General features: G+C 39.4%; 1 protein-coding gene across 2 annotated transcripts in view; it reads right to left on the bottom strand.

Annotated features, from left to right (window-relative positions):
- Positions 1-11,220, bottom strand: part of NAALAD2 (N-acetylated alpha-linked acidic dipeptidase 2) — a 58,331-nt gene extending 47,111 nt beyond the window's left edge. The window contains exons 1-2 of one of the 2 annotated variants that reach the window (XM_036028697.1): positions 10,832-11,220; positions 10,014-10,125 (exon numbers count right to left, since the gene is read on the bottom strand). In XM_036028697.1, the coding sequence (XP_035884590.1) occupies positions 10,014-10,125; positions 10,832-10,913 (194 nt within the window). In that variant the 5' untranslated portion in view covers positions 10,914-11,220. The remainder of the gene's footprint in view (positions 1-10,013; positions 10,126-10,831) is intronic. The other variant, XM_028515906.2, reaches the window with a different exon arrangement.
- Positions 11,221-12,021: the final 801 nt, after the last annotated feature.

Consider the following 12,021-nt stretch of genomic DNA (forward strand, 5'->3'; position numbering starts at 1 on the left):
ATATGAACTAAGTGTAACAGACAGGGAGGAACATAGCAAAGCCCATTTGATGTGTCCCATTGTTAAAGAGAGCCCAGAAATCATGTCTTACCAAACGTTTGCTTTTTCACCTCCATGTGAATTGCCTTCCTGCCCTTTGAAGTCTGAAACCACAAACACCCCTTCTCCTTAGCTCGAAGTGGACTATGACCCTTCACTGTCTGATCTGTGCTCAGCCCCCATAGTCTTACGGAACTCTCGTGTATGCATATGTATTAAATTTGGTTATTTTTTCCTGTTAATCTGCCTCATGTTAGTTTGATTATTAATCCAATCAGAAGACCTTGGAAAAGTAGGAAGAAAATTTATTTTTCTGCCCTAACCCAGTTTTTAAATGTTTGTGCATAACTGTAGTTTTCACATATGCTCCCCTGGAAAAGAATGTATTCCATGGTAAATACGCCCCATCAGCAGAGGCCCAAATATGAGAAAACACCCTGGACAAACACCCCTCTAACACCAATGGCATGCCTTCTTGCTGCTCATCAGTAAATGACAGGGGGCATTTTGGGGAAAAAAATGCCAGAAACCAATTGGGAAGTCTATTTAACATATATGTCTACTGTTGTTTTATTATATTGTATGCAATTATTTATCTCATGAAAGATAAAGTCCAGCAAGCTTCAGGATGCTTGGGGAACTCACTTCGCTGCTTTTAGGCTTCTCTGTCCTCAGGGTTCTTACGATGATTTTTGTGTGTGTGTGTGTCTCTGGCCCTATCCTTTCTTTCTTTTTTTTTTTAATAAACATTTTTTAAATTGTCGTTCAAGTACAGTTTTCTGCCTTCTCCTTCCGCTCTCCCCCACCCCGTTCCCCACCACCCCAGCCTCCAGCTTGGCCTGGCCCTATCCTTTCTTTTAAAAGGAAAACTTTACTGCTGTTTTCTGTTTCGCCTTGGAGAAGAGGATTAAAATTTCCAAGAACTGGTGCTGCCCGTGCAGCTCGGGCTCTGGGGCTGCGTTTGCAGACCAGGTTCTAGTCCCACTGTGTGCACCAGCGAAGTTTACCAGCAAAGCCCCTCAGCTCCCGCAGTACTCGGAGTCCTTTGTGAATAACGCTCGAAGACCTAGAGGTGTGCAAGCAGATCTGGGATGCTGACCTAGAAGCCATCGGGATGCTGGCCCCCTGCAGACTGCCACCGTGTCCAGCAAGCCATGCCCCGGCTACAGAAGCAAGGCACTGCTGTCACCTACACCGGAGCCACAGCCCGTGCTGCCCAGACGGCCTGCTATCCTCCTCCCCAGCAGCCACTGCAGGGTGCCGCAGGGGGCGGGGGGTTGGGCCCAGGGAAACCTCTGCAGCCAGAGGACTGCCCCTCACAGCAGGGAGCTGGTGAGCTGCCCCATGCTGAAGCTGAATATCATGATCAAGAATCAGCTCGCCCGTGACAGCATCCACCTGAGCAAGCTCCCACACTCCTGCCAGGTCCCAACTGTTGGCATTCTGGAGTATTTAATGAATTGACTGAAGCCATCGCAGAACTGATGGATATCATTTCTGAGAACTCGTGGAGGTCTGACGAGGTGCCTAAAGACTGGAAAAGGGCATATTGAGGAACTTCTTTCAAAAAGGGAAATGATGGTGACCCTGAAAATACTCATCAGCTTAACTTTTTGCTTGGAAAAATTCTGGAATAATCAGTACACTGGGTAACTAACTTACAATAGCTAGAAAGGAGGCAGTGAAATATTACACATTAACAAGTACTGAGTTCAATTTTAAAGGACACATCATTGTGAGATACCGTCTTATGTGTATTTTGGGGTTCTTCCCTCTATTTTATGAGCTCTTGATGAAAATAAATGAGACTGGCTAAGGTTTGGGGGTTTAATAAATTTTAAGTGTAATACCAAACAGCAGGTTTCTGGCATTAGCCAGTAATTACATTATTTTTAAATTAACCTTTAACTTAATAATAATAGCTTTAACTTTGTATTTTAACCTATTTTTTCCACTTTATATAAGACTGTGTTTTCATAGGTTGAGATAGTTTATATAATTTTATAATGAATAGTTTGGTGAAGGAATTCTTATTTTAAGGTATTTTATATAATCATTTCATATATACATCCATTTATAAAGCTGATACATTAAGGAACATTGACCAAAGGAGGCAACTTTCTAACTTTTCTTTTTAAATGTAATCTGGCTGAAGTCTGGTGTAGGGACCAATAATACAGTTTTGTGCTGATACACACTGGACAGGAGCCAACCATGGCCCTTGGGGCAGGTTTTCCTCACAGTGGGCACTGCCAGGGCCAGTGCAGAGCCTCACCCCACCTCGCTCCTGGCATCTGGCTTCAAGTCCATGGGGGCAGGGAGGTGGGCAGTGGCCCTGAGCTTTCAGGAGGCTGCAGCTGATCTGAGAGATACAAACATTTTTCTTAAATATTGTTACACATTGCATTTGTACGTGACTAATGTTAAGCCATAACATTCAAGCTTCTCATGACCTTGAACCTATGCACCCAATATATGTAACAATAATTAAGAAAAGAGTTTGTTTGTATCTCTCAGATCAGCGGTGACCTCTCCCAGGTTCAGAACTTGGTCTAACCACAGCCAAAAAGGAGAGTGGCGTGAGGTGGGAGGAGGAAATTAAAATGACTGGAGTTTTTCTGATTCCTATTGTTCTTGCCTTTGGCTATTGGCAGTTTTACTTTCTGCTGAGAAAAAAGCAACCATGTTGACAAGACCAAAAATTTGGTTACAAGGAGATCATCAGAAAAGATATCGGATCTACAACAAGCTCCTGAGTCAGGCAGCTTCTGAGAGTAGCTGGGCAGTATTGTACTGCAGAATCTTTTCTGTGCTGCCGAGAAGTATGTGAGGGATGTAAGTTTACCCCAGTGTTGTGAAGCTCAAGACCTGGGGACACTCAATAGGGAAAGACATCTACATTCATTTCTTCCTGGTGCATGCTGGTCCCTAGGCATGGGGAGGCAGGTAAGGTCTCCGAGGGTGATTTGATTACCACGCTGCTTTGAAAATCCAAGGTTTACATGGTTTAGCTACTTCTAGCGGTTAATTTAGGCACTAGATAAACCTCAGTCTCATTCTTAATGTAAATTCAAGGAAATTAAGCTCTAAAAGCATGTACATGTTGTCCTTTAAATATACATAGCTTGCAGTTTTGTCAGGATTATCCTCCAATCAAACTTTATCTTTTCTAGTGACCTAGAGTCTTTAAAATTAACCCATATTTTTTAAGGATTGTGTGGAGGAGGGTCTGTATAGATTATAGATACAATTTATTTTTATAACAAATGAGTTCCTGTTAGAGACCTCACTTCCAGGTGCAGCATCTGTAGCAGATATATTTCACAGATGTACATTTACGTGCATTTGTTGAACTGTTGCTAGAAGGGCCCCCATTTCTGAAATATCTATTATTTTCACCATGGGCATTATATGTAATCTAATGCAAGCAAGATGAAGTAAGAGTTAGACTATAAGAGAAAAGCAGTAGTCTTGCCATGAATTGCATCTGGTGATAATTATTCTTTAAAACAGTCATTTTTTCAGTGTTTTTCTTTTATCTAGCATTCATGATATTCTTAATTTTTTTTAGATTTTATTTATTTATTTTTAGAGAGAAGGGAAGGGAAGGAGAAAGAGAGGAGGAGACACATCAATGTGTGGTTGCATCTCACATGTCCCCTACTGGGGACCTGGCCTGTAACCAAAGCATGTGGCCTGACTGGGAATCAAACCAGTGACCCTTTGGTTCACAGGCCAGAACTCAATCCACTGATATTCTTAATTTTTTAATGTAAAGGAAGTAGTTGAGGGACAAATACATTATTAAAATAAAAAAATAAAGTCCATGAATTCCTAGTTTTATATTTCCTCACACTTAGTTCCTGCCTGTTATCTAAGAATTACACAACAGAGGTTTGTTGAATTGAATCTGGGCAATGTTCTCTTAGTTCTGGGTTTAAATGATTTGAAACATTTAAGTTACCTCACAAACCTGGTCATTAATGAGATATATTTTGTTCAAGGTAAATATTTAAAAAATTTCCCAATCCTCTTCCCCCTATCAATAGAGCAATAATACTTTTGTAAATTTGTTTTCTAGTCAACCATAGAACAGAAGAAGAAGGAGGAGGAGGAGGAGGAGAAGAAGGAGGAGGGAAGGGGGAAGGGGGAAGGGGAGGGGGAGAGGGAGGGAGATTATTAACATTCATGGAATGCTTACTATATGCTAGGAACTTGACCAGGTGTTTTCACATGGGTTATCTCATTAATCCTCACACCCCTTCTTCCACTCTTCCCATTCTAAAAATGAGGGAAAAGAGCCCTGGCTAGTGTGGCTTAGTGGACTGAGCACTGGCCTACAAATCTAAAGGTTGGTGGATTAATTCCCAGTCAGGGCACATGCCTGGGTTGTAGGCCAGGTCCCAGTTGGGAGTGTGCAAGAGGCAGCTGATTAAGGGTACTTAAAGAACTTGTTCACAATTCCATAACTATTGAACACCAGGACTAGAATCTGAAGGTTGTAATTGTTTCACCTTGAAAAACTGATTATTTTAAAACATTTATCTGGTCATATTTTTCAATTGCTTAAAATCCTCTGGCCCCCTACCCTTGCATTTATTAATTAGTTCATACTCCAACATGGCATATGGGGCCTTTTTCTTTCTTTTCTTTTTTTAAGTTTTATTTTTAATCCTCACCCAAGGACATACTTAGACAAAGGAAGGGAGAGAGAAACATCTATTGGCAGCCTCCTGTACGTGCCCTGATCAGGAATTGAACCCACAACCTTTTGGTGTATGGGAAGGCGCTCCAACCACCTGAGCCCAGCCAGGGCTGGGTCTCTTGTTCATATGATGCACCTTCCACCTTCCAGCTTCATGTTCCACCCCTCTCCTTACTAACTTCTCCACTCCATATCATCTAGTAGATTCATCTTTCTCCTGAAGTGACCACCTTGCAGCCTTTGCACAAGGTCTTCACTCAAACATAAGTGTCCTATTTACCTGAATCTCCTTCTATAACCACTTTTAGTCACTCACCTTTCCCTCCTACAGGTTATTAATTACCCATTAGGACTTCCTCAAGCTTCTTTCCCTTTGGTGAAGACTTCTCTTTCTACAGGGTCTGGCACAAATAATGCCCCCCTTTTTAAAACAAAATCTTTATTACAAAATCATAAGCATGTAATTCTGTAACATAACAATATCACACTCAAGCACACCATATGACATTTTAGGTGAAATGTTCAGATTAAAACTATAAATTATTACACCCATATTATTACCCTACTGGCCACACTCAAGCAGGTGTTACTTCTGCTAGACCCTGTATAGCATTAAATCAAACCTGCAGGTTATAGATATTAATACCTTATGTAATATTTGTCAAAATTAATGTTTTTATAGACCAAAGTTATTTTTTATGCATAGAAAAAACAGGCTGAGAATATTTAATTTCTACTTTACATAATTTGCAATTGTTTCATTTTCCACAGTGAGCAGATAATATCCTTACAATTAGGAAAATAAGTATGTTTTCTAAGGTTAAAATGTAGGATTAACTATGAACTTTTGCCTCCCATATTTGAGAATGAACTGAAATTCGATAAAGAAATGAAAAGGAAAAAAAAGCAGCAGAGCATAACACCCTTTATATCTGAATTTCTCCTTATGGTCCCAACGTGGCTATTACAGCTCTAGGTGTTACATATTCACACTGTAATGTAGAGGACAAACTCGTACAAACCAGAACAGCTACCTGCTCTTTTGTGTTTCTTTTAACAGAAGGGAGCTTTTTGTGGAAGATTTCAGCCGAATTCTCCCCACATTTCATTAGGTATACAATAGGGTCACACACCCCTTCTCAAACTAACCATTGTCAAAGGAAAGGGAGTTAATGATTGGATTATGGACCATTCAAGATATTCCTGGACTGGAAAGTAATCCTTACTAAACACACACCCTCCAAAAGGAGAAAAAACAGGCAACAGTTAAGGACCTGCCAACAAGAAAGCACCTGGAGAAAAATCAAATTGTTCTCACCACATAAATTCCTTTAACAAAATTTTGAACCCCTCCTTCCCTCCTAGATTTTCTCAACTCTTTCCTGTTTCTCCTGAACCCTCTGGATCCATGACAATAATTCCCCATCCTCAGCCTCTTCTCTGAATAAACATTCAGAGTTTTGAATGTTTCCAGCTCCTTGCCTTAACTCTGTTCTCCTGCACATGGTTTTATTTTCCATGCCCCCACATATCTCAGGGCTAGAAGATCAGGTGGGAGTCCTTCTTATTCTCCACTGGCTCTTTCATATATTTTTCCTTTTACTTCTTTCAAAAATAACAACTCTTTTGAAGCTCATACAGAAAGTCACCTCCTGCTACATATGCTAGGTGTGGTGAAAACTGGGTAACTCCTCTTCATTCATTCAAATCTTGGGCTTCATATTCAATATATTTCACTCTACCTTTATTCTTGTCAATTTCTGTATTCAGTTAGATGTAAAGGAAAGAAAAGACAACTCCACACATATAATCATCATGCAAATTCTTCATACGTAATTTACCACCTTATGCTACTTTAAACTTTAAAACAAAGTAGAGCCCAGGTTGGTGTGGCTCAGTGGATTGAGTACCAGCCTGCAAACCAAAGGGTTGCTGATTTGATTCCCAGTCAGGGCACATGCTTGGGTTGTAGGCCCGGTCCCCACTTGGGGGCATGCGAGAGGCAACCAATCCATCTATCGCTCTCATATCAATGTTTCTCTCCCTCTCTTTCTCCTGTTCGTGGGAGATCTCAGCTGAATCTTCCTCACATTTCATTAGGTATAATAGTCCTAGAAAATCTTTTTCAAATTCTTGTATGTATCCTGACCAGAGATCCAGACCTTGGCATATCGGGACTATGCTCTAATTAACTGAGTGAACTTTCCAGGGCTGTGTTCAACTAATTTTTGACAAAGGTGAAAAAGCAATTAAATGGAAGATGGATAGCATTTCAACAAATGGTGCTAGAAATACCTGTAGGCAGAAGAATAAACCTCATTAAACCTTTTACCTTATGTAAAAATTAACTCCAGATGAATCACAGGTTTCAATGTAAAATGTAAGATTTCAATGTAAAACTATAAAATTTGGGAAAGGGGGAAGAAGAGAAAAGGGATCCAGGACTAGTCACATGAACCCAAAAGCATGATCCATAAAAGGAAAAACTGATAAACTGAACCTCATTAATATTAAACATTTCTGCTCCGCAAATGCCCCTGTTAAGACATGAGAAGACACATAACAGACTAGGAAAAATGTCTACACACCACAAAGCTTACAAAATACTTGTATTTGGAAAATATAAGAACTCCCAAAGCTCAAAAGGATAAAAAACTAACTAGAAATAGGCAAAAAACATGAACCCACATTTCAATGAAGAGAGTATACAGATGATGAATAAGCACAGGAAAAGATGTTCAATATAATTAATTAATTAGCCATTAGGGGAATGCAAATTTAAACCACAATGAGGTATCACTATGCACCTGTCAGAATGAATAAAATTTAAACTAGTGATGAGGACACTGGAAAACATAAAATTGTACAGCTGTGTAAATATTATAGACTAGTAGTTTGTACTATATAGTTTATACTAATATGGTAGTTTGTATTAGTAGTTTATAGAAATACTATATAAAATATTATATCGTAGTTTAGCAGATTCTTCTAAAACTAAAAATGTACAACCTAGCCATTTTCACTTTTGGGCATTTGTCTCAGAGAAATGAAAGCCTATGATTATGTAAAACCTGTACACAGATGTTAATGCCCCCAAACTGGGAAAAATGGCAGTGTGCCTCAATGAGGCAAAAGTTAAATTGTAGTACCTCCCCCAAGATGAATGAAAGAAGGAATTGACTCAATATTTTAAAAATGTTACTTCTCTCCCAAATTCATCTATAGAGTCAATGAAGTTTCAATCAAAATTCCAGCAGGCTTTTTTTTTTTTTGTAGGAATTGAGAAGTTGACTTTACAATGTACTTGTAAACACAAATGACTGAAAATAGTCAAAGTGATTTTTAAGAAAAAATGTAGGATTAACTCTATCTGGTTTTCAGACTATTTCTTACTATTAAACTATACTAAAAAGTATAGTGCAGTATAGAGATATATAAATCAAGAGATCATTTTCAGAAGAAAATATAAAGTAAAAAAATAGACCACACATTTTATGGTCAAGTGATTTTGAATAAAGATGCCAAGAAAATGTAACAGGAAAAAAAAAGTTTTATTTTTTTCCCAACAAATGTGTGAATAAATTGGTATTTGTATTTCGTAAAATATCAACTCTTACCTCATACCACACACAAAAATTAACTGGAAGTGGATGACTGACCTAAATGTGCAAGCTAAAATTATAAAATTTCTGAAAAATTTTTTTAAATCTTCCCAAATTCTCATATGCAAAGTCTGATAGCACTGAGAGTAGGAAACATAAAACAAAAATTCACTGTACTTAAAAATTTCTGCCCTTCAAAAACTCCACTTATAAACAAAAAAGTCCAAACATAGAGCAGAATGTTCACAGCATGCATCTGACAAAAATATTATATCCAGAATAGAGAAATCCTACAACTCAATGAGGAGAAAACAAAACAATTTAAAAACAGAAAAACATTTAAGGAGGGACTTTATAAAAGAAGATATACAACTATCCAATAAGCGCATTAGAAGATGCTTAACATCAGGGAAATGCAAATTAAAGGCACAATGCACTGCCACTACATGCCCATTAGAATGGTTAAGATTAAAACCACTAACAGTACTAAGGGTTGGCCAGGATGGGGAGCACTGGTACCTTCATACACGATCGGTAGAAATGCAAAATGGTACAATCTCTTTTTAAGTCTTTTTGGCATTTTCTTAAAAAACGTTAAACATATGCTAGCTATATCACCCAAAAACACTCATCCAAGAGAAATGAAAACATATGTACACACAAAATCCTGTAAACATAAGCTCATAGCAGCTTCATTCACAATAATGAAAAAGTAGAAACTCAAATGTCCATCATCTACACAATGTAGTGCATTCATTCAATGTAATACTATTCAGTCGTAAAAAGCAATAAACTTACTGTATGATTCCACTTACATAAAATTCTAGAAAACACAAAGGAATCCATAGTGACATAAAACTGATCCGTGATTGTCTGGGGTTGGGGGTGAAGGGAGGAATATGCAAAGGGCATGATGTAAATTTTCTGTATTAAGAATTGAGCAGGTGGTTTGTTGAGTATATTATACATCTGTCAATACTCTCAAACTGTAGGCTTTATATGGAAGGAATTTATTTTATGTAAGTGATACTTCAATAAAGCTGGGGTATTTCTTATGACAATCCTCTGAAAGAGTCTGAGCATAGAAATGAATGTCATGGTGATTGCCTTCAGGGAGTTCATAATCACTCCCCCGCCCCAGTATTACTCTTTTTCATGCCTAAAAACTTGTGGATTTTCACTGATTCCTTTGCTGGTGTTTTGTCCTATTTGTGTTATGTATATTTGCAAAATGAGAGAAAGGTTTAATCTGTGGCAGACAGAATCTGAAACTTTAACTTTCTTTCCTCGAAATCAGCATTTACAACCAGTTAAGTCTTTCTGGCAGAACATAATGTTTAAATAGCATTGCCGATTAAGTCCAGGCAGTGAGGAACAAAAGTAACATTCAGTTGCAGTCCAAAGTTGCATAAAGTTGAAACATCTCTTAATAAAGCATTGAGATAATTTTTCTATAGATAAAGTTAGGGATGAAAGACTCCTGAAACATTTAAATAGATTTTACCCTAAGCATGGTTTAGGGACATTTTAAACTACCATAAATAAATGTGATGTATAAGTCTACAAAGAAGACTACCCATATGAGTGTAACCACTTTTAATACACTTCTCACTCTGCAATATTTTAAACACTTTATTTTTAAGATCAAATATGCAAAGCAAACTTACCGAAGAAATGATTTAATATTTTCAGCTTTCATCTCAGATACGAGGTTCTGCCGTACACTTGGATGATAGCTCAGTGTGGTGTCAATTTCTTTGAGAGGCTTAATAAACCAGCCTATGGGAAGAATACACATATGCACATATACATACTATGTATGTATACACATAATAATTTTAGACTTTTATAAAAGCTAGAAGCCAAAAATAGCCCTTCCCTTAGTAAGAAATACATTTCTTACTTATGGTGAGCTTTACAGGTATATTCACATTAAATGCAGGGAAACTTCCAATTCTGCTGTATAATGTAATTTTGAATTGGTTACAGCGAGTTTTATATTAGGGAAGTTCTTTTCATTTTCTCACGTTAGCCATCAAGGCAAGGACCTTTGTCTTGTTCTCCCTGAGGGAACTAGTCCCTGACACACATGGAGCATTCCACAAATATTTGTTTAATAAATGATGAGGGAAGGACAGTTTTTGCAGTGCTGCACATATTAATTACAAACTTTGACTCATTAATGCTTGGAACTGAAACCACCGTTTTCGTACCTGCGGATAGTGACAACTCTGAACTGTCTTTCCAACAGTCGTTATCAGTTCCCTGACTCAGTGAGCATTTAATAAATCTGGATTTCAGGCACACTTTAGAAGGAAGGCCCAAATGCATTCCATTCGGTTTCCAGTTTGGCCGAAAGTCTGGGAGTTCACCCTCTGCACTGAGACTGAGCTCAGCTGGTCAAGCGAGCCCAGCATAGCCCAACCCGGTTTTCTCCGCGGTACAACGCCACCCTGGGCTGGGGAGAAGGGGTTTGTACACTTACCCATCATAAATCCTACAAGGAAAGACGCCAGCGCGGCAGCCAAACACATCCAAAGGTACAGACGGCCCCTGGACTTCGCCATGGCTTCTTCCCGACTGAGCTCAGAGCGAAGTCTGTGGTAAGGAGCTTGGGAAGTGCAGAAGAACGGAGAGAAGGCGTGCGGGGGCCTGGCGAGCTTCCAGCCTCCCGCCTGGCGTGGCCACCGCTGGCCACGCCTCCTCCCCCGGGGTTCGTCCAAAGGAGAGTAAAACCCTGTGAGAAACGGCTCTTGGCTCCTTTGGTCCTCGGGGGACTGCGAGGGGAGAACCCTGCAGGGTAAGCAAATATATTCTTCCTGTTGGTTGGCGACTTTCAGTCTATTGATCTTACGGTTACCCGGACAAAGTGTGCTGTGGAGGCTGCTGAAAACGTCCCTACCTGTTTCCTGAAGAACTCTGTTCACCTGCATCTTTGTCGCCTCCATACTAGGAATTGCTGAATTTCAGCTGGAATTGCATTTAAGTCATGCTTTTCCTTCCCTGTAGATTACCTTGCTGCTCCAGGTCCTCTGTCCTAATTTCTCACTAGTCACAGTCGGGAAGCATTTTGGGTCCTGACTGCCCCACTGTAACACAGTAGATTTTTCACCACCCATCGACATCGAAACTGATAGGACTGGGCATTGACTGGAGTTGGTCCAGTGTGTGGTGTCATCCCACAGTGCCATTCCAGTCACAGGCACTGGCCTGGGTTTCAGGCCAGGTCCTCGGTTGGGGGCACGTGAGAGGGAACCGATCCACCTGTCCCTCTCACATCCATATTTCTTTCTCACTTCCTTCCCCTCTCTCTAAATATGAAAATAAATAAAATCTTTTCTAAAAAACTGGTAGGATTGAGTTCTTTTGTTCCTCCTTCACTAAATAAGCCTCCAAATTTCTGTAATTCTGTTTCTTCTTCAGTAACTGGAGTTTTTCCCTACCTCACAAGAGTGTTGTAGGTTCAGATTAACCATTCATTGAATGTACTTTGCTTCATAACTGACAGTAGGTTCTCAACAAATACTATCCTCCTTGTTCTCCCCTTCCTACTGAGACAGGTCAATAAGGTGCTAGGAAAATTCCTGGGCATGTGGAATGGGGAAACAGACAAGAAAATTAAACAAGGCCAAACAGTTTGAGCAACTTACAGCCAGCTGGATGGTTAATCGTAAG

Source organism: Phyllostomus discolor, chromosome 6 (assembly GCF_004126475.2).
Source record: "Phyllostomus discolor isolate MPI-MPIP mPhyDis1 chromosome 6, mPhyDis1.pri.v3, whole genome shotgun sequence".
In the NCBI taxonomy this organism is placed as follows: domain Eukaryota; kingdom Metazoa; phylum Chordata; class Mammalia; order Chiroptera; family Phyllostomidae; genus Phyllostomus; species Phyllostomus discolor.